The sequence below is a fragment of the Mya arenaria genome, chromosome 12 (genome assembly GCF_026914265.1).
Source record: "Mya arenaria isolate MELC-2E11 chromosome 12, ASM2691426v1".
NCBI classification, from domain to species: Eukaryota; Metazoa; Mollusca; class Bivalvia; order Myida; family Myidae; genus Mya; species Mya arenaria.
Window position 1 is genome coordinate 18,096,316 of NC_069133.1, and position 23,824 is coordinate 18,120,139.

At 34.6% G+C, this 23,824-nt stretch overlaps 2 protein-coding genes across 2 annotated transcripts in view; one reads left to right on the forward strand and one right to left on the reverse strand.

Moving 5' to 3' along the window:
• LOC128211181 (probable ATP-dependent RNA helicase DDX56) overlaps nucleotides 1-4,757 on the reverse strand; it is a 46,032-nt gene extending 41,275 nt beyond the window's left edge. Inside the window, exons 1-4 of the mRNA XM_052915636.1 lie at nucleotides 4,601-4,757; nucleotides 1,366-1,527; nucleotides 704-784; nucleotides 30-103 (exon numbers count right to left, since the gene is read on the reverse strand). Coding sequence (XP_052771596.1) covers nucleotides 30-103; nucleotides 704-784; nucleotides 1,366-1,527; nucleotides 4,601-4,669 — 386 coding nt within the window. The 5' untranslated portion in view covers nucleotides 4,670-4,757. The remainder of the gene's footprint in view (nucleotides 1-29; nucleotides 104-703; nucleotides 785-1,365; nucleotides 1,528-4,600) is intronic.
• A 3,669-nt stretch (nucleotides 4,758-8,426) lies between these two features.
• Nucleotides 8,427-23,566, forward strand: LOC128211180 (putative pre-mRNA-splicing factor ATP-dependent RNA helicase PRP1). Its single transcript, XM_052915635.1, is given in 15 exon segments — nucleotides 8,427-8,493; nucleotides 11,291-11,403; nucleotides 13,015-13,163; nucleotides 13,452-13,563; nucleotides 13,566-13,641; nucleotides 15,349-15,550; nucleotides 16,023-16,199; nucleotides 16,575-16,734; nucleotides 17,293-17,387; nucleotides 17,976-18,234; nucleotides 19,084-19,275; nucleotides 20,121-20,243; nucleotides 21,003-21,193; nucleotides 22,047-22,216; nucleotides 22,613-23,566. Coding segments are annotated over 15 exon segments (2,178 nt in total). The 5' UTR covers nucleotides 8,427-8,446; the 3' UTR covers nucleotides 22,725-23,566.
• The last annotated feature ends 258 nt before the right edge of the window (nucleotides 23,567-23,824 follow it).

Sequence of the window (23,824 nt, forward strand, 5' to 3'; positions counted from 1 at the left end):
TTATAAAAATAGTTATGAGAACTTCCAACCTCTGTGATGGCAAGGGCACCTGAGGAGAAACATCGACACACTTCACCTCCCGGGAACAGCATGATGTCAGCTCCTGTACATATACAAATTTCCATTATAGACGTTCCAAATTTTAATGCCTGAAAGATGCGAAGGCAGAGTTATTCAGGTCGGGATGGCTCAGAGGAAGAGTGTCTGCCTCCTGACCAAGAATTCCTAGGTTCGATCTCCAGTCACATGGACTCTCAGTGAATTTGATCCAGGAAGCAGACTCGTGAGTGTTAGCTTTCTACACAATCAAGCTAAAGAAAATTGGAATGAACTAATCAAATATGTGTTTAAACCATGTTTATTAATGTACCTAATATGTTCAGCTGATACGAATCAACTGAGTTTGCTAATGGACCGACGAATACCCCCACACACAATAGTCGTTTTCAGACTGATATGCACCATTGTCAACAACAAAATAGCCCCAATAAACTAGGTAACAAAAAATTAAAATACCCTAGTCTAAAATTCCCGGAACTTAATATTGCAATGGAATACAGTTGTTTTTTAGTTATATTAACTTACTTGTTATTATAACATATCAAAGGAATGTTAAGCGTACAAGTAAATAAAGATAAATTTCTTAGTACACGGTCCAATGATGGACATGTACCGGTCATTACAAAGACCCAAAACTTCATACCTGTATATTTCTGTAGGCCTGACTACATAGCTCCTTTGTTGGGGTCATAATTACTGCCTTAACACACTGCTCTGTTGCTGTCTACAAACAATAAGCAACCAAACAGCTAAAAAATATCTAAAACAATCTCAGCATTTTATGATGCTGTATAAACAATAGCATGAAATGAAAATAAACATATTTATAATATTAAGAAACGTTTTATTTTTAAAACCATTTATCATATCTTAAAGAAAAAGATGAATAATTAATAAGTAAATTCTGAAACTCCTGTGTGTTACATTTTCATAGGCTGAAAGATTGAACTGAAATTCATATGAGGAGCATTTAATCAAGCAAAAGCTGCACTCTCCCAGATTGACCGTTTTGACAGCTTTTTCATTTTGTCTTGGAACGAGCCAATTTTTGCATAAAGTCTGGAAACCAGTGATACTGTATAAGACTGATAACAAAAAATCTGATCGCAATAAAATGACCATATTTCCAAATGACAAAGCGTTACTTAAACACTCAAAGAAAAATGAGTTTATCGGTATAAAACATCAAATTTCAAACGTAAATATGAAAAATTGCTATCTGATACTTTATTAGAAGTTTTATATCACTGGTTTCCTGACATTCACAGAAAAATTGGCTCATTTCAAGACAAAAAAAGAACAAACCTGTTTAGAGATGAGGACTTTCTGTATAACTGGTATGGCAAATGCCCCTGTCTTCCCCGACCCTGTCCTAGCCTGGGACAGTATGTCCTTCCCCTCCAGTGCCAGAGGTATGGCTCTCTCCTGTATTGGAGTTGGACTCGACCAGCCCAGCATGGATATGGCCTGAAAATATTAATACAACACTTTTACACCAATTTTTCAGTTCTAACACCCAGGGTTTTTTAAATCTCAAACGTCAAAATTACTCTTAAATCCAAAACGTCATATTAACAAAAACTATCGTTGAAACTCATTTCTGCCTATGCAATTCACGTTTTTCAATAAAGAAGAAAAAGTTGTAAAATACACCCAAAATGCATCGATTCTGACTAGAAATTGTTGGCATTGTCTTGAGGGAGTCCACTCAAACCGCCTACCAGTGCTTTTAACCAAATAAATTACTGTTCTGAGGAAGAGGAGTAAGTAAAAGGTTGGGTCCCTAAATCTTGGTTCCCCTCCTGCGTACACCTTAGTCCACCTAAATGGCCGTCAATGAGTCTTTTGACGATTTTTAGACTATGGCAGACTTGTGACGTCCACCATCCCAGCAAAAAGTAGCAAGCGGTGCTTGCGCAGAGGATCCTCGCAGCCACAATTTTTAAATTATCTTCATTATAAATTCACGAAAATATCATTGCCTACTATTAAACACATATTTATTTATGTCATTATGCCGAAAAAAACAAGTTCAGATACTATAATGCACTTACATGCATCGATTGTATCCATTAATCTGTAAATCTAGGACAAATCTGACAGGTTGTGTACATGTATAAACCGGGGTAAAGGATTTCGAATGTTTTGGTTGTTAATAGGTTCGGTTAAATAACACTATTTTAAATGCAACCATTTCAATGCGCTGAACGCTAACGTGTTTGATGTGTTGAGTTGGGAGAACATAGCTTATTCGCCTATGCATTACATTTTTTATGATATATGTATTTGAATGTATCAATAAAGGTTATAAAGGGAGAAGTAGTCACAATTCAGCGAGTATAAGCACATAGTTCACGTTCCACTGTGATACCACGCATTTAGGGCTTCAACATTGTTTTCTACATACTACATATCAAGTCAATACATATGTAGAAATTATTTAAAAATAACTTTTCTTTAATTTAAAGGTAGTTTTTGTAACGATATATGGATAAATCTGGCGGTGACTTGCCGGGAGTCTAGACATTGATTTTGTGTGTCTATTTGTTTACTTCTACGAGCTAGTGAAATATTTCACACATACGCGGATTGTTTATAAATTTATGTTCCGGTATGACTTATATAGGTACAAGATAATACATATAACTGTGCACATAAAACAACAACAACACAGTCATTCCTTGAATGATACATAGAGACAGAACTTACAAAACATAAAACTGTATAGATATATGACTTGACTACAAGAGGGGATTGTGCATTTCCGTCATTGACAACATCACCATTAGCAGCAGAACAGCAGAAGAAGCAGCATAGGTTACTACTTTACTATGTCTAGTATTATACAATATATTCAAACTTAATATAAGAAATGGATAACATGCCAAAATTGTTTGATGCTGGTACCTGCATCGATTGTTTTCATCTTGGTGATCACATTGAACATTATTTATTTGTTCATGTTCCTTTAAGATTTCTTAGAATCGGAATAATGCAAGAAATATATTGAATGGATAATATTTAAAAAGTGCAGTGTACTACGTGTTCGCAAAATAATTTCTCCAAGAGCCAAAGGGTACAAAAGAACACCATTGGTGACGAAGAAACGATCTGGTGATGACATTGAAGATGTTTTTGATATTTTGACTTCATCCACATCCGAACCGCTTCGATCAGTATTTCTGTGACATGATATATGTGATATGCATTTTTTTGTATGTACATTTTAATTGAGAGTTATCTTATAACTATATAAAACATCAGTCAAGTTATTCTTATAGCTGGAGTATATATGGACTCCTTAAAAAGAAAGAGTTCAGATAGCATGCAAAGTTTTCTTGTACATTGTTATATTGTCGATGCTACTGCAGCTGCTGCTGCATGATGATGATGATGATGATGATAACAGGATGATGATAACATGATGATGATTATGACGGTGATGATTATGACGGTGATGATGATGATGATTATGAGAATGATGATGGATTTACTGTGAGAATAGTATTTATTATTTATCCTCTGAAATTAATATAATTTTCTATTTAACATTGTACAACAGACAAATTAGGTATCACCCTTATTTTGAACACAGGTTGTGTTGCTCTGCTCAATACATAGAAAAGCGATGATAACTGTGACTGCGTGTTTGAGGGTTATCTATCATTGACGGATGTGTACAAATTTATTCGATAAAAATCAACATGTATACAAAATGGTGGGCTGCAACGATCCAGAGTATATTTATGTTAATATAACGACTCTAACGACAATTTAATCCAGATAAGATCACTGTCAGGTACATTTGTAACATTTATATCATTATTATTTAACATCGATGCATAATAATACTATAAATTCTTTCACCAAGTGTTAAATGGTAGAGAGTTGTAGCGTTACAGGGATACACATGAAATGTCAGAATAATAAAAATGTATCCCTGATCACTCATTATTGTAGCTAGTGTAAACCTGTGCTTGTGAACACTACAGTTGTATAGAATGTATTTACAATTCTATGTCATGTTTAAAACTGTATATTTTTTGATTCAGTGACATGAAATGTAAATATGCTTACCTTGATAGCCTTAGTAATCTATTTTCTGTTACCCACAACACCAAAAAATAGTTTGACCTTATTGAATGTTCCTTTAATGCACCAGTCAATTGTTACCACACCCCCCCCCCACCCGGTCCAGGGAATAGCAGGGACTTTTGACTTTAGGCACAGCCAACCCCGGCTGAAATCCCGCCCTGCGGATACGAACTGATGGTAAAATCCCCACCAAATACCCCCACACCCCAGGGACCCTAGGTAAGGCTCATTCCCCGCTATATTTAAAGCGAAGCTAAACCACCGCATTCAACTGGCACTGCTGGGCCACCTGAAAGGTAAAAACACGGCTCATTTCCCCGGCTATCCCCGGTATATACCCCCGGACCTAGGGGGCCTTGGATACAATTGACTGGTGCATTAATCAAGAATCTTATTTATGGAATGTAGTTGTGTACATTTCACTAAAAAAGTTAGTTTTTCTTACCTTTAACAGTCTGTCATCTAAACCCATTTCATGAAACTCAAGTAATTTACTATCTTCTTCGTCAGACATTTTTTTAAGATTTATTAAATTCAGCAAAAACAACAAATAAATATTAAATATTTCCCCAACGTGTGTTTGTTTTTACCGGAAGTGTCAACTATTGCCCCAAAGATATAAAAAGAAAAAGAAAATGGTCATTTATGTCGTATAGGTTACAGACCACTCACTACAGTTTCGCAAATTCGATGCAGCGATACTACTCCTTCCAAATTTAATACTTGAAGTAATTGTGCGATCGTGGCATATGTAATAGCATCGATTTACAACGTGTACTTGATGAAATTAAATGTAATTATACACAAGACATGAGACTGTAAAGACAGACGAAACGTTGGTTTCGTCGGGCAAAGACGTCTGGCTCTAGCACGGCCGGGATGGATACTCGAAGATAAAACGCTAGGCCTAACGTACATGTAGGGAAGTTCACAATAACCATATGTAAATGGTACGTTTTCAAAAGACCATAATGGCCCCAAGCTGTTCTGGAAATACATAAAGTCAAAGCGAAGGGACAAGTATTTTATCTCTGAAAATGATTTCCGCACATTTTGCGATGGGCAATAGAAAGCTGACATCCTTAATGATCAGAGTTCATCATGGAAGACCTTTCACACCGTATATCTCTACCACCAGTCCCAGTATTTCCATAAAACCCATCACCATCACGGTACCAGGCGTTAAGAAATTTCTATTGAACCTGAAACAACACATAGCCGACTCATGGGCGTCTTCTGAAACTATAGCGGTTGACGCCAGTTCTTACGAAACTCCTTCAACTCCTTCGGCTTGACAAATGCTAAATACCCACTGACAGGAAGTATGCTCGCGTCTCTTAAATGTTATAGACGGGTATTTGTTCAACACCCTCAAACTACCGTACGATATCACTGACTTCTATATACTCTTTAAGGCCATGTCGACATCACCACCTCCCCCTCCCCCCATCCCCCATTAGACCAGCAAATAAACTCCACGAGAGGGACACAACCGCGAATATACAGCTTCTATCCAGAATCCATCGTTTGCTAGATTCGACTGTCACAAGACGAAGTCAACCAGCGCACGCTCTACGGGTTCTAGTCCATTCCTGTGCTGCGCCGATTAACGAAGACAATAGTCCTGATACTGCCTTTTATGTATACATTTTATATAAATATGCCATGTAGTATACAAATTTTATACTGTATAGAAAAGGAAATTGTGAATTTTGGCTGTTGCTGTTTCTTTTTGTTTTAAAAATGTCAGAATATTCGCTCGAGTATCTTCAATTAAAAATACATCCAAAGATATAAGTTTTGTTTTGATACAAGTTTTAAATAACTAGTAAGAAAAAAACATGGTGTTTATCGTGAGATGTAAAACAAATTATTGAACGAAAACCTGGCACAATGCATACTTTTTCAACACTGTACGACACTGTATTTTAATACAGCCATCTATACAGTATTGATAGTATCATTTTTATCAGTGCTCATGCATGTACTATCTGTAATTTGGAACAGAACCAATTATTGCATGGCACGTTCACACACAATGATGTACAAAACGATACTACAATGTAACATCTAACTCTCGTCTCTTTAGAAATTTAAATGATTGAACATGGCAGTAAATGTGATAAGTAAACTCATGACATGAGAAATGTTGCATTTAGAATTGATACTCAAATTATAATGCCAATTTAGGTACATACAAACAATGCGTAACTTGATAATTGTAACAAATTAAAGTACCGTTTTTTTTGCCACCGAGTAAGATACTTTGTATTAAGTGTTCAGGTTCATGCCTTCGTCGCTGGGATCGCCGGACATATTCGCTAGAAGACTAGAAGAGATCTAGGCACCCAAAATCCATAGTGCAGATTATAGTCGCCAATGTTTCATTTAGTACCGAAAATAACCACCAAACTTTCATTAAGTCATTATTTGGTTTCATGACGCGAGTTATTTAGAAGCCTGCGCATACGCACTGGTCTGTATAGAGGTTTTCGATAAGCATTTCGCGCTGAACACTAAGAAGGTGGCCTTTTAGGTTTGGTATTCTAATCGATTAGTTTGTGCCGGGCCTACCGACTTAATCGTTTAGAAACCCAGAAAGGTAAACAATAACTTTAACATATTAACGATTTTTAGAATATGATTTAATTTATGTTCATGTATAACATTATTCCAAAGAGGTACAATAATCAAATCCTGAAATAAAAATGTTCATTCCGAAAATATTCAACATTATTTTTTCAGATATGATAACATTTCATATGAAACATCCCTCTCACACTGCCTATCAGCTGAAAGATAAAAAGTTGTGTATTCGTTTAACAACGTTTCAGCTATCATCAATGTTGATTAACAACGTTGCCCAACGTTGGACCTACTTTGGTGCATGTTATATAAGGAGAACACTGTTCGAAAGCTTTTTAAAATATCACTGCGATATTTAATTAACGGACACCACAGATCAAGAGACCCAACAAACAGACAAGGATGGATGAACAAACATTTTCTCGGTAAGTAGAGAAGTTTATTTCATCATTATATAATTAAAATTAAAATCAACAGAACAATAATTTATTTCATGACAATTCTGTTTTAATTTTTTTTGGACATAGGGAGGTTTCAATATTTTATTTTTCAAAATTAAAACTAAAAACTTTTAAAAATTGAACGAATGAAATGAAAACACTTAGTTTGTATACGTTTTAAGTTTTAGTTAAAATAAAATTTAAGTTTATATACTTTTCCTTCATTTTTTATTGTTTTATTTAAAATTAGTTTCTATGGTCTGCCGGAGAAAGTGAGATTGATTGAAGGTACTTCATGTCTGATAAGCCCAAGCTACTGATATACCTATTTTTCCCAAAAAGGAGGACATGCACTCGTATTTGTCTCGAAATACTTCCCTAAATGACACACAGAATCCCCGTGCGTAAGACCACTCGGAATTTTCCGAGCTTGTCGGAGATGGCCGAGTGGTTACCATTGAATTTACCCCACTTGATCCATTCAATTCTTATTGCATGTAAAATATTGATAAAGAAAACTGACTACTTTGCAATGTTGCTAGTTTAATGAACTTCCCAATATGTATTGGTGAACAAGCATTATGTGTGGAATAGTTTGATGAATTTGTATTAAGTTAGTCTGTAAATGGAATGCCTGAAATTGCGTCATATAGTTCTTGGAAATATCCGTTAATGAAAAATATATATATTGAAAATGTTGCGAGTTTAATTAGTATGTATAAAGGTAAATTTAGTCGTAATTCTCATTAAATAATTAAACAAGTGTGAATCTTCTTAGTGCCATTAATTCTAAAACATCGCGTACAGACCATAGGTCCGTGATAATATAATAAATTATATCTTAAGTTTAAACAAGTCCCTTGGTTAAATAATGTGAAAATAATAACCAAACTTTCTGATAAATTCATAAATAAGACAAAGTCAGATAGATAGAAATAAAGAATTCGAACATATCAAAGTATGTTTATCCACTGAGATTTTGTAATTTGTGTTTGTAAAATCTAGGCTTTATTTGCATTTACAATTTGCCATTACCACGGACCTATAAACCATAGGTTCGTGCCATTACAAACGTTTTAACTGATTTGGGTTTTTCAACATTACTAAAGAATGTCTTGGGAATTTCTTCTGGTACCAATAAAAAATCCTACTCCCAGAGTTCATGTTATTTATTACATTGAAAATAAAATTATCTTATTTGGGTTAAAAACAAATCGCCGTTCGTACTTTGTACGTTTTGACTAACTGTGAAAAGGAAAGAAAAAATGTCGAAACGACATCGCATCGATGTTGGGGATTCTTACAGGAAAAGGTATATAAAATGACAATTTGTAATATGCAGATACAACCTTCATATACTTTCTGGTCTACTAATTATCATCAATTGTTTATAAAGAGTCATTGACATCATTGTTCATAACTTTTTGAACTCGAAGCGTGGTAATCTTGTCGCGAAAATGTATGTCTTTGTCCTATACAATGACATTTCATAATGATTTTTCGAAAAAAAACCACGTTCTATCAATGATATTGTCAAATTGCTATTTCTTCACAAATGTGATTCTGTTTTTAGTAGTGTAGATGTCGGAATAAGTAGGTATTTTACTTTGTTATTTATTGTTTGATTGTGCGGATCGAGTAATAGGGAGCGAGACAAATCGGCCCCTTACCAAATCGGCCTACTACCGAATCGGCAGCTAAGACGTTTCGGCCCTGCCATTTCGTCCCCTTAATTTTATTGACTCGAGACGTTTCGGTCCCTTACTGATTTTCATCAGAGACATTTCGGCCCCTTAATTTTATTTCATTTTGAATATAAAGAAAAAACATCATTTGTCATATTTATTTCAAAAGATGTTGTAAATGAGATCTATAAATTTACAAATAGACAAATATTGAAATACATTGATAAAAAAATCATTAAAGTATAAATTTAAACCGTTATTTTTAATATAAAATGTTAAAAAATGTAAGAAAGTAAAAAATGTAAGAAAGTAATTTGTGACTGTGAAATATTAATTGATCAATATAGACGTAGCTTGTAAAGTGTCACAGATTCCAACGCCTGATACCAGTGTGGAATGTGACAATTCGCCATAAGACCGCCTGTCTCGAAAAAAATAACATCTTATATAACTATCAGATTTCGTTTTTTTTTTTTCATTAATTATTATTTATCTTAACCCATTTCATTCGGGATACACCTTTTGGTGTAGTTACCCTTTACATGCGGGATACACCAAAAGGTGTAGTTTTTGACGTACGAACTTTCACTTTATTTACTTTCGTTTTGACTGTATTGTTTCCGGTTTATACGTTTTCCGGAATGACCGGATGTTATGCGCAGATAGATGCGCAGAAAATTTTAATGAAGAAATAATTTTAAAACTCAAAAATCGAGTTAAATTTAAGCTTTTTATTGCGATTTTGATGCAAATTTTTGTTGAAATGGATAGGACTTTCGACCACAGTGACGATAGTGATATTGGGATGGTTATAATGACGAAGTTTATGTGAATTTGTTTGATACAAACAGAAGACATATTAAAACATCGATAGAAATCACAAACTATGACATTTGCATTATTTGGTGGAGTTTTTATGACGATCTTGAGGAGTTCTAGAATGATTGAATGACAAAGAGGATCACCCCAAGGTTTCCAAGTGGGAATACAAAGAATGGTGGTCCTAAAGAACAATATGACCCAAGAAAGCCAGCATTACTGTCATTTATCAATAAAACTGTTATGGGGGCAAGACTTTTGGACCTTACTGGTCGAGGATTCAAACTGCTATGCCAACCAACATCGCGATGAACATCCACCCGCCCGATTTGCTCCGAAGTGGACATGGGATGATATAAACTGTTATAACTTTTTATAGATTTAAAATATATGCATAATTCTTTCTGCATTTTAAAGACAGATTAATTTAGAAACTTTCATACATTGGATTATGTGACATTTGAAAAAAAATTATGTGTGATTTTTTTGCTTTCAATTTGTGCATATTTATTTTTTGGTGTTTTTTTTTTTCATCATCACCTGGTTAACTTGCAAAAAATAATTTATTTAAAATCATTTGCTAATAAAACTTACATAAACATGTGCATATTTTTATTTCCTTTCCAAATATGTAATCTTTATTGGGTCTTGTACCAATAATAAAGAAGTTATTAGTGTTTATACAACACAATGGTCATAAAAAGGCAGATGGCTTATCAGTCATTGGAAAATGCCCAGATATTCAAGGTATCATATCTAACTGGGTCTCAGAATGAAATGGGTTAAAAGGCATCCCTATAGAAAATTACTTCAAAGTAAGGAAAGAGATAACTAAGGAGTTTTTGAGAAATGTTGGTGCCATCTACGATGGGTGATAGGTGCTTGATACAGTTTTAGACAGTGGACTTGATATTAAACACATATCATTATACCTCTTGTAAATATTAGCAGCATGCTTATGTTTATTATTTAAAGATTATTTCAAGATTTTTTGAAGTTGAAAGATTTATTTTTTTAACTTGATTTACTTTTTATAAAAATAAATCTCATGAATGAATATCTTTGTTCAAATCATCTGATTTATATTTGTGTTCAAATATAAAGATTATTTTTTTTAATCATTTTTTTATCATTTTTTTATGCATATATATAGCTTTATGTGAATAATTAAAATTTTATGTTTTTTTTCTTATATTTAGAAATAAAAAACAAAATAAAAATAAGGGCCGAAACGTCTACAGGATGGGGCGGATTTGGTAAGGGGCCGAAAAAGTAACCGTTTTAACTAGGGGCGGATTTAGTAAGGGGCCGATTTGTCTGGTAGCCGAGTAATACTGCCCGATGCGACAATTTTCACCGGCCTGTTGATTCTGCTTTATGATGAACAAACAGATTGAAACTAGCACAAGCCCACAAGTCAGCATTTGTAAATTCCTAACCACTACCAGGTTTGCTGAAATTATGCATTTTATACAGCAGGAAATGCTAAAAGTCTGGAAATAAGTTCACTAGTGCTCAATTTGTTTGCTGACTTAGGAAAATGCATATATTATTTAACTTTTTCTTACCTATAAAAACATATAATATAAAATATATTTCTTTCAGGGAGGATGATGGGAGAAGGGACAGGTCACGGTCTCCGGTCAAGGAAAAGTCACAGTCCATCTTTGAACAGTTTAACATTCCAAAACCACAGTTACAAATAAATCCATTTACAGGTAAAATTATCAGTGATAATCACTTTAGATCAAGTTTCAAAGAGTTCAATTAAGGAAAAGATTCATACTTGTTTGCTTGTCTGTGACTTTAGGTTTGTTTGTTTTTTCAAGGAAAAAAGATGGGAGTTATTGCCAGTGTACGCGAAAATACGTCGGACAGTCTGACATTGCCGGTAGATTTTCAAACTGTCCGTCGTATCTTCAAAGAACGTAGGACAGAATTGTCCGACGTTTATGTCAGGGTAAAACTGATATCCAAAGTTGAAATATTCTTTTGAATGAAACCTTTGACAACTGTCATTTTAACCAGATGTTTATATTCCAAATCTGTATAGTACGCATGCGCAACAGATGGAACTAAAATACGCCTTCCCGGTATTTCCTGAAAAGACGTAATTTGCTACGTTAACCAGTATTGCCAAATTAATTTTAAACTATGACAGTTTGTTGACATCAGGTCAGGATAATGAACATGTATTAACATGGATTAGTTTAATGAACTGTTTTTGTTTTTAAAGCAATTAATGGTACATTTTCGACCGGATGAAATTTTACTCCAAAATTGCAGTGTAATAAGGCCTAAAAAAAATGGTTTGGTTAGGGTTACATCCTTTTCAAAAATAGGTAGGGTAGGTTGGATTTTTTTTTTTTTTTATTATTTTTTTTATTAGGCTTTATATAAGAATATCATTTTCATCATTGGAGAATGGTGTTAAAGCTATCAACTATATAAGCGTTTAAGGATTAAACTAAATATTGAAAAGCAATTAAAAAAAAAACGAATTTTTTTTTTTTTTTAGTTTTTCAATTTTTTTTCAAACTGACTATAAAAACGGTAGGGTCGGTGCCTATTCCGTAGGTAGGGTCGGGAAACCGAACCAAATGTATTTTTTTTTTTTAGGCCTAACTCAATTCTGCACTTTAAACTGGCTGTCACGAGAGATTCTAGCGTCAAGGTGAATGAGGTCATAGTATCGTTATTAGTCTCTTTGGAGATGTCAACAAATATGTTGGGGTTAAAATATATAAATGGGGCTTAACCTGGTAGTAGGAAAAGAAAACAGTCTGATAGTGAAAAAGTAAATCCTTCGAAAGTAACAAGGCACTTCTTTGAGAAGTGGAAAATCGGTAGACCTTAGCAATATTTATGACCACATATCGGAAAAAATATCCTGCAGATATTGTGTAAATCAAAACATGCTTTCTGAAAAATGTCCCATGTAACATGAAAATGTCCTGCATATACTATAAAGACGTCAGACAAAATTTCCAGCGTGTCCAAAAAGTTTTCACGTACACTGTATTGCCATAGCCTTGGTGTTGTTTTTGTTGGCAGCTTTTGAGAGCAAATGCTTTTAAACCTTGGCCATAACTGAATATACTTGATAATTAAGACCCATAACTCCGGTTTAAAAAATTGTTGAGTTATTTCCCAAGTTAATTGAAAGAACATCTGACAAATATTATAGCGCCTTTTTTATACTTTGAAAAAACGTTGATATGTCTTGTTATAAATCTTGTTATAAGTGTCATAGCAATTGAACACCTTATCAAAGCTCTATAGTGGCTTGGTTGAAATATATAAAAAAATAAATTGCTGATTTGTTGCAGGCTTGCCACATACACCACGCTACCTACAACTGCTGGCCAAGAGGAAGAGTCTGCCAGTGTGGGAGTATAAGGAAAAGTTTGTAGAGGTTCTTAACAAGCATCAGACACTTGTGCTGGTGGGAGAGACTGGCTCCGGAAAAACCACACAGGTATGTAGTCATTGATATCAGGGTTTTGGATGAACCAAATTGAATTCTTACATTAGTGCTTAGGATGAAAAAAGTCAAGAATTTGAGCAACCCGGAAGAGCTTTTTATCAGTGCTTTCACTTATTTTTACCACTGAGGTATGGTGTAAAATACGCTGTTAAGTGCACAATGATGGTCAATTCAAAGACAAATGACAGTTCTGAGCAATTTTGAGTGATGATGGAAGAAGGTATATAAACAGATCATATTTTAATTGAAAATAACACTATACTATAATGTTTCCCACAGATTCCACAATGGTGCCTGGACTGGGTACGGGTGCGGTACAACAAGAAAGGAGTGGCGTGTACCCAGCCCCGAAGAGTGGCAGCCATGTCAGTAGCCCAGCGTGTATCGGAGGAATGGATGTCGGTCTTGGCCAGGAGGTCGGATACAGTATACGATTTGAGGACTGCACCTCATCTAAGACTATACTGAAGTAGGTGACTTTAAACACAGCACATCTATACCATAAATCATTTATCATGTTAAAGTTAATTTTTAGCTCGACTATTCGAAGAATAAGGAGTGCAATACTACTCACCCAAGCGTCGGCGGCATCGGCATCGGCGTCACACCTTGGTTAAGGTTTTGCATGTAACCACATTTAAGTCAATATCTCAGTTAATACATCATGTATTGCATTGAAACTTTAGATATGTTTTCCCAACTATCTAACCTACTAAATTTATGAAGTTAGATAACACTTTTTTGAATATAATGCAAATTATGGGCCTTTTTTATTTGACTTAGAAATTCTGGTTAAGGTTTTGCATGTAAGCACACATAGGTTAATATCTCACCAACTACTTGATGTATTGCATTGATACTTTATACAATGGTACTCAACCATCCAATCTACTTAAATAATCAAGTAAGATAACTCTAGTTTGCAATAACTTCAAATTATGGCCCTTTTTTATTCGACATAGAAATTCGATTTACATCATGTATTGCATTGAAACTTTATACACAGGCTCCCAACTATTCAACCTTCTTAATTAATCAGGAAAGATAACTCTTCTATATTATATCATTTTTGCCCCTTTATTATGCGACTTAGAAATTCTGGTTAAGGTTTTGCATGTTAGCACACATAGGTTAATATCTCAGCAACTACTTCATGTATTGCATTGAGACTTCATACAATGGTACTCAACCACCCAACCTTCTTGAATTACCAAGTTGATTAACTGTATTTTGCAAAAAATGGCCCTTTATTATTGGACTTAGAAATTCTGGTTAAAATTTTGCATGTAACCACATTCAAGTTTATATCTCAGCAAATACATCATGTATTGCATTGAAATCTAATCTAATTTTTCAGTGATCCATGTTTCGCCAAAACTTTTCAATCCTTACACTGAAAAGCGGCGCAATAGTCGAGCGCGCTGTCTCTGTGACAGCTCTTGTTTTATTTTTTGTCTTGGAACAAGCAAATTATTGTGTGAATATAGATCTGCAAAGTAAAGATCAGATCGCAGCTTTTCATATTTCCGTCCCAAAATTGATGTTTTATGCTTGTAAACCGTTAGTAACGGTTAAAGCCATAAAACATTTAATTTGGAATGGAAATATGAAAATCTGCGATCTGATTTTTGTCAGCAGTCTTCCATCACTGGTGAGCAGATATTCACGCAAAAATTTTCTCATTCCAAGACAAAAACTAAAAGATTTGTCAAAACAGTAAATCTGTGAGAGTGAAGCTTAAAGGAATCCAGTTCAGATGGATTGTATACTTTCCTTCTGTTATACAATCATATACCAGGAATGCCAATTTTGCTCTTTGCAGCTGTTCCTCTTTTTTTAGCCACACAACATTTAAATTAATTGTTGCCTTTTATTTGATCCTTACAAAAAAAACGATCCTTACAAAAAAACGATTTTTTTGTATATATAGTGTGATGGGGTACTCATATTTTCTACTGGTTTCCTCTTCGAATTTGCATTGGCATCCTTAATAATGTCATTATTGATTATGTCTTCCCCATTCAAGCTAGTACATGTCTATTTTGTATTATTCATCCAAATGTAGAAATTCGGGAAATTGATTGAAATTTTTTTTTTTCTTACACTAATATTAAATACTGAAATTATTTTTTTTCTTACACTAATATTAAATACTGTTGTTTTTTTAACCTTACAGGTACATGACAGATGGTATGTTACTGCGTGAGGCGATGTCTGATCCTCTTCTTGAGAACTACGGAGTTGTCTTGCTTGATGAGGCCCACGAGCGCACCCTGGCCACCGATATACTGATGGGACTGTTGAAAGAGGTAGCCAAGCAGAGGTCCGACCTGAAGATCATCATCATGAGTGCTACTCTGGACGCTGGCAAATTCCAGGTAGGTAATGTTTGTAGGACTTAATTGACAAGCTCATCTCTGTAATATTCAGTTTTCTCAGTAAGAACTGGCTGCATGCCAAAATGGACTGTACATATCATTATGGCAGTTGGGCCTGTTCAAATTAAAAAAAATAAGTGAATTTTAGGTAAAATAAGTAGTAGCTGGTCGGTTACTTTACTATTTCAGACAGTTCAACTGAAACTTATTGATACCCTGAATATCAATTATATGTTTAGACAATATTATTTTGTTCAAGTTTGAAAATCATTTATACTTTTAATTATTATCAACAGCCTAGTTGCTCTTGTATTTTTTTACTCTTCAGGTGTAAAAACCTTTCTTAAGTTATCTTCTTTAACTGTTTCCTATCAGAACTACTTTTACCCCATGTTCTGAGTGTGTCAGGGTATCCCCTCCTATGAATATTTTCTACACTTCAAGGCCTCAACTATTAAACTCTCTCTTACAGAACTACTTTGACAATGCCCCATTGATGAGTGTGCCAGGACGTACCCACCCTGTGGAGATATTCTACACGCCCGAGCCCGAGCGTGACTACCTGGAGGCGGCCATCAGGACAGTGCTGCAGATTCACATGTGTGAGGAAATAGAGGGAGATATTCTGCTCTTCCTCACTGGACAAGAGGTCAGAAGTAGTTTAGTTTAGTTAAGAGTATCCAGATTGCTTTTACATAGATTGTGAGGAATGATGGCTTGAATAGAATTATTCTCGAGTCAGTGATTGGGAACAAACCCCTGACACCCATACCATAAGGACACTCTCACCTGCATAAAATATTATAGGTGGTAACGTAATCCATAAATGTTTAAGGTAAATGTGGTTTAAACATAAGAGCTCTTCAATTTTAACACATAATCCACCTCATGAAGGCACTTCCAAATAAGACCGACCCCCTTTAGAAGTTTTTACAGAATGAGATGTAAAAGATTTTGTAAATGTGGCTGTATGTTGATAGAGAAAAATAACACGCCTAACACAATGTGTAACTATATATTCTAGGAGATAGATGAGGCGTGCAAGCGTATACATCGGGAGGTGGAGAACCTGGGACCAGATGTTGGAGACATGAAGTGTATACCGCTCTACTCCACCCTCCCACCCAACCTTCAACAGAGGATCTTTGAGCCCCCACCGCCCAACAAGCCCAATGGAGCCATAGGTGGGTGATGTTGTCATTAGGACAGAGTTATATGGGTTATTGTCCGACAAAGTTATGTGTATTTTGTAGGAGAAAGTTTCATGTATTTTAAATTTTGTAGGGCACAGTTACATATATTTTTGGAAGACAAAGTTACATGTAGGGCAAAGATACATATAAGACAAAGTTACAAGTATTTTTGTAGGAGAAAGATACATGTAGTTTTGTAGAAGAAAGGTACATGTATTGTTGTAGGATGTGTATTTTTGTAGGATAAAGTTTCATGTTTACTGTTAGGACAAAATTACATGTGTTGTTCTAGGACCAAGTTACATGTAATATGCATAATGCATGTCATTTGACTGGTAGTACAATAGAAGTAACTCAGCTTCCAAAATGAAAATTCCTTATGATTGCCCAACTTTTGAGCAGAAAACATCTCAATGTTCACTTGATTTTAAGAGGTATTCTGTTGCACTTTTAAGCAATCATTACACTAAAAGTTACCTTAACACTAGCAGTACTATTGTGTGAATGCCGATAAATGTTTTAAAACTTCCCTCATAAAAATATTTTTAGGCCGTAAAGTGGTGGTGTCTACAAATATTGCGGAAACATCTCTCACAATTGATGGCGTGGTATTTGTGATAGACCCAGGATTCGCCAAACAAAAGGTAAGCTTAACATTGTGGAAAAAGCCTGCTTTCTGCTATGGAAATATGTGTAATGAGTGTCAGTTACAGAAACTAGAAAATTCATGTACACAAATTCCACTTTTTATTGGCTTTTTGCAGTATTTTACATCTGTAGTCTTTGTAAAAAGAGAAAACAATATTTAAAACCATATCTAATTGTTCATACAAGAAAAGGGTTGGAAGGTGGAATACACAATGACAATGAGCTATTTTGAACTTTTTCCTTAAGCAAAGGTTTTGATATTCACTAGGGATTGATCAGGTTCACAAATAAATTTCTGAAAAAGTTCATACAAATACAAAACTGGAGGTGTCTTTTATCATGTGACTTAGTTTCTAATTATAGAATGTAAAAAATAGGATGTTACTACATGTATAAATATAATTATATTGGGGGGAAAAAAAGGACTAAAAAGAAAAGAAAAAAGGTAAATCATATCTAAAGGCTGTCCGGAATGTTACTTTCTGATATAAATGTAGTTTGATTGTACACATTCAATATTTTAAAATATGATTTAGATAAAATATGATTTAGATAATTATATTTTTTTACCTTTTTCCTGCAAGGTGTACAACCCTCGTATCCGTGTGGAGTCCCTCCTTGTGACGGCCATCAGTAAGGCAAGTGGCCAACAGCGTGCCGGTCGCGCTGGTCGTACAAAGCCTGGCAAGTGTTTCCGACTCTACACGGAGAAGGCCTTCAAACAAGAAATGCAGGAAAATACATATCCCGAGATCCTTCGTTCCAACCTGGGCTCCGTTGTTCTGCAGTTGAAGAAGCTTGGCATTGACGATCTCGTGCACTTTGACTTCATGGACCCACCTGGTATGTTGTGTGTTTAATTGAGAGGACTTGCTTTCTTTTAGGAAGATATTGCTGAAAATGAGTCACGTTGAGGTATTCACGTTAACAACAAAAACAAATTTTAACCAAGAGGTTAGATTACAAAAATATCTTATAGCAATGTGTAAAATTAAAGAACATTTTTTAAAAATATGTTAAAAAATGGAATGAATGACTGCTTTTTAGAATGAAACCGCGCCAAATTAAAGACATTACTGTCATCAACAGGGCCTGTTTTCGATGATGACATCACATTGTTAAAATAGTGTTTATGAAAGTCGACAGTATTCCCTGATTGATACATGCATAGTGAGAAGTTAAGATTTAATGCTGTAAAAATGATATAAAACTGTATGTGCAGCTTTTTGGTTGGTGCATATTGCTGCAATACATATTCAAATGCAATGAAGCAGAAAGATATTGTACTGGTACAGTCTCAAATATCCATCAAAGTGTGTTTTTTCCAACTTTACTTCTAACATGAAAAACATGATAATGTATTGTTGTATGTATATTTTTTTTAAGCTTGTTTTTCAACGGAACATGTTACGGTATTATCATAGCCTTCATATAGTCTTAGTGTCATCGATGGCGTTATCGTCTTGGTGCAAATACTTAAACTATATGTCAATAACCATTCAGGAAAATGAACTAATATTCAAATGAAACACTGAAAATGTTGCCATGGTAGACAATATGCACTTGTATAGCAAGATCCATAGCTGTGGCTTTAATAATTGTCAGGTTATGGTGTTTTTGACTGAGTGAGTATGAGTGATGGCATTTGAAGCTGTTGACATGGTTTTAAATGTTCTTAATTTTTTTCTCTAGCTCCTGAGACATTGATGAGAGCCCTGGAGTTGCTGAACTACCTAGCTGCCCTTGATGATAATGGAGACCTGACGGAGCTGGGCTCAATGATGGCGGAGTTCCCTCTTGATCCCCAGCTGGCCAAGATGGTCATAGCCAGTACAGACTTCAGCTGCTCCAATGAGATTCTCTCCATCACTGCCATGTTGTCAGGTAATCGATGCTGCCTGAGATGGTAATGTAGAATAGAGTTAACTGACATAATGATAAATGAATTAGCTTGAATATTTCGTGACATTTATTTTTGTAAGCTTGGTACTGTCATTGTGCTGTTGTCTGACAGCAGTAGCATATGTGTTGTACTAAAGCTTTAACTTTCAGCAGCTGCTGTAAGCCTTAAATTGTTAAAGGTAAAGACATGAAACTTGGTACACACGTCCAGCTGCACTGAGTTTAATATTCACAGCAGTTGGCCAATAAAAAAGGTACAACTGCGACATATCTCGACAAACAAAATGACACCTTGACTTGAATTCAATAGGTTCTTTTGTTAAATAAATTAATTGATTTATTTGATTTAAATGTCAATTTAACAATTAAATAAAACGCATAAGTATTGTCATACGCTTGGGGTGTCCTTGTTAATAGTAGTTATACAGTTTGTTAATAGATTTTACAGGCATAATTATGGCTAGTAATCTGTAAAGGTAGGTATTAAATATGCATTTACTGGTTTTCCTATTTGCATGGACATTTATGTATTGTCTTTTGTAGCAATCTTTAACTTGTCAGACAGAGGGGATTAAAATCGTAAATCTCTTAACCTATTAATATTTGACCATATAAGAAATGAATTTGTACTGTGAGGTATTTTGGTATTTCAAATTTTCAATGAATAAATAAGTATTTTATGGAGTGGCAATTTCACCATTGTAAATCACAATAAGACCCATGTCTGACGGGCTAGCTGTTTTTAGTTTTCATACACTGATCAATATGAGATCTAATGGAGCGGGACTTGGGCTCGCCTTGGGCCCGACCCTCGACCTTCTGCTTAGTGCCGCAGTGTTTTGTGCGCCCGACGGAGCTCCGAAAGGCAGCTGACGAGTGTAAAATGAGGTTTGCACACATCGATGGAGATCATCTTACGCTACTCAACGTCTACCACGCTTTCAAGCAAAGTAAGGGAATTTTGACTCATACTATGTTATGTTAATTTTAAATGAATTTTGAACGATACTTTCTGTTTTAATAAACACAAGTTTTACCGTGAAGTAAATTGTGCTCTTTATTCATCTACAGTAAGAAATTCATTGTCACAATACATGTTTATGAGCTATTTGTAGATGAACTTAAAAAAAGCAAGTAAGGTGAAGATCGGTTTCAATTCTCATCTCACTTTCAAATTGATAATCGGTTTGCTAAAATGATAATATCATTGAAATATATTATCATACCAGTAGAACAAAACTTGAAAAGAAAAATTAATTTAATAGTAATTTCTGTCAGAGTTTAAAGGGTGATATTTTAGAAAAGTTAGTGTCTTCCTCTCATCCAAAAGCTCATTGGTTTCCATAATATCCCGATTTATTCATGGCCTCACAAAAAATCAAATGCGCTGTCAAAGCTTAAATGAATACAGTTTGAACCGTGATAAGCAGGATTTTTTTTCGTATTAAAAATAACGTAAGCCAAAGATATTACATTATGGTTTCTTGTTATTTAAAATAAATGTTGCAATCCCTATCATTTGATGTGTATTAAAGAGTATGGTTACTTATAAGGTAATATACATTTCTTTAGGTGTAAAGCATACTGGTATGTAATATGATGCCCAAAAGCTAATAAATTCCTCAAAATTATTATAAGTCTGAATTTTGATTTTTGCAATTTTTATAACCTTATAAAGTTTTAATGTCATGTCTGTACTTGACCTTCAGACCAGGAAGATCCTCAGTGGTGTTACGACAACTTCATCAACTTCCGATCCCTGAAGAGTGCAGACAACGTGAGACAGCAGCTGGCGCGCATCATGGACCGATTCAACCTGAAGCGCTCCAGCACGGAGTTCACAAGCAGAGATTACTATCTCAATATACGCAAAGCGCTTGTGTCAGGATTTTTCATGCAGGTACAACCAGTCATCTAAATAAGACTTATGGATAAACAAGCTTGAATTCTTATACTATTGCTTGGCATCAACATTTTGAACCAGACCTGCTATATAAAATTCAGAATTTCAGAAGTTCGGTAGACATTTTACCAGTGCAGAGCTTGTGGACTTGTGTTAATTTCAACCACTGTACAAATAAAGATTATGAACAAAATAAGTCCCAAGTTTTGTTATTGCCTTAGTGTCATAGTTTTTATTATCATCATGCTAAAACTGCTTGCATCAGGTTTGTCCATGCAGGGTTGATTAACAATTGATCCTATATAATAAACATAGCCTTTTTTCTTTTTATTCTTTTGATAGCTTGTGTTTTTTAAAAGAAAAAGATATATGAAGAAGAATATAAGGAAAAATTGAGCTTAGGGCTAGAGTCTCTGGTCTTCTATTGCTGACATGGCATAAATATGTATGTGTCCTTATGAAGGGACTTGCTCACGTTTGATAGAGTCAGACATCTTTTTTAATTTTGTGGGAAATTTAAGAATGCTTGTAACAATTACAAAACAGCAAAAAGTTTAAATAAGAGCTCTGTGTTTTTAATTTTTTTTTAAAATGTGACAGAAGGCTGCCATATATTTGCAGAAAAGCGTTAGTGACACTATTAAAAATTGAATGACTTCAGGGTTACATCTTTAAAATTTTGTTAAAATGAGAATCTGTCAGTTGTTTTTGGTACATAGAATTAGGCCAAGTAACTTGATTTGTACAAAGTTGAAAAGGGGGTTGCAAAACATACTATCTGTGAGCAAGTCACTTTAACATTAAATTCTTGAAATAAAACAAATAATTTATTTTTGCACCTGTTTGACAGATTGCCCACCTTGAGAGGACTGGTCACTACCTGACCGTGAAGGACAACCAGATTGTCCAGCTTCACCCTTCCACCTGCCTCGACCACAAGCCAGAGTGGGTCCTCTACAACGAGTTTGTACTCACAACCAAGAACTACATCCGTACTGTCATTGACATCAAGCCGGAGTGGTGAGTTGATTATATCAGGAATCTTACCCACGAATATGCTAGCTCTCTCATAGCTTGAGGAGGACTGTAAAGTTGAATTTGGAAGCCTGGTGAACTTTACCATATTTAAAATGATACGTAACTGCTACAGTTTGTATATTTGCTCTTTCTTCAACTGCCACCATAGCATAGCGGAGTGTTATTTCTGGCCAGATATTCAGACTTTCCATACTAAAAATGAATGACCATTTTCCATACCGCAATTGTTATCGACACCACCAAAATACCACAAAGTCATTGTGTGTCAATAAGTGAAGTAACACTCAGAACCTTAATATTTAGTGATGTAGGGATCAAGATTTTCCCCATAGTCAAACGTGAAACATTTTCATTGATTATTTCTTTATCATTTTCTAGGTTGGTACAGATAGCACCGCAATACTACGACATGTCAAACTTCCCCCACTGCGAGGCGAAGAGACAGCTGGAGAGGATTATAGCCAAGGTCCAGGCCAAGGGCTACGAGTAATACTGACCAAGAAAGGGAACTCGTACAACTAGCGGAAAAAGTTTCATATCCAGGGGAGATAACTCTTCAGTGAATGAATATTTGAAAAACTGGTGACAACCTTGGCATCTGTCCGAGTGTCATTGGTGCTTTTTCACTAAAAACTGAAATGTCTGAACAATATTGTGAATTTAGTTAAATTCATCTGATACATACAAGTATATTGTCAATCTCCATACAGCAGTTACTTCCCTTTGCCATACAGAGTTCACTGCCACCACGCATGCCAATTACCATAATGATCAAAATAATGTGATGCTAATGTGACGCAATTCAAAAAGTTTCATTTTATATCAATCATATAACTTTGAAAGCAATGGTATGATTATGAAACAGAATAAAATACTGCATAGATATTTCTAATAAACCCTATTTTTCAAAAACAGTTATTATACACTGAAATTCAGCTTTTTTACATATTTAAAGTGGTATCAGAAACATTCTTTACTTGTCAGGGGAGATAACTGTGTGGGAGATTGGTATATTTAAAGGGACAGTGCTCTATGAAATGTAAAACTTTAAAAGTCATTGTGAATTATTTTGTACTATTAACTATTGTTGTACTTAATATAAACATATTGTCATGACATCCCGAACAACTTATTCTTTGTTAGTACTATTGTAAGAAATAGAAAAATGGATATTTATATATGAATGGAAGATTATTTGGTAACAATTTTAAATTTTGCCTTATATTCCATAAGATTCACACTACTTGAAACAAAATTATTGTCACTTTTGTTAAATTGTAAAAATATTGTATATTAAGTGTCTGATCATGCAAAATAAATTTAGAAATGGTATTTATTTCTTGCATACGGTTACTCAATCTGCAAATCATCTGTTGACATGGAAATAAAGCGGTTTGCAATTTGCAATCAATTAGTAAGTCATTCCCTAGAGAAAGAAGATATTTGATGGATGAATGGATGGAAATCAGTAATTGAACAAATAAACATTTATTTTGGTTAAAGGCTTATTATTATAGATATTTAACTTTTTTTGCAAAAATGGAACATATCAATATGAAAAGTAAGAATATAAAATTATTTAAAAAAATA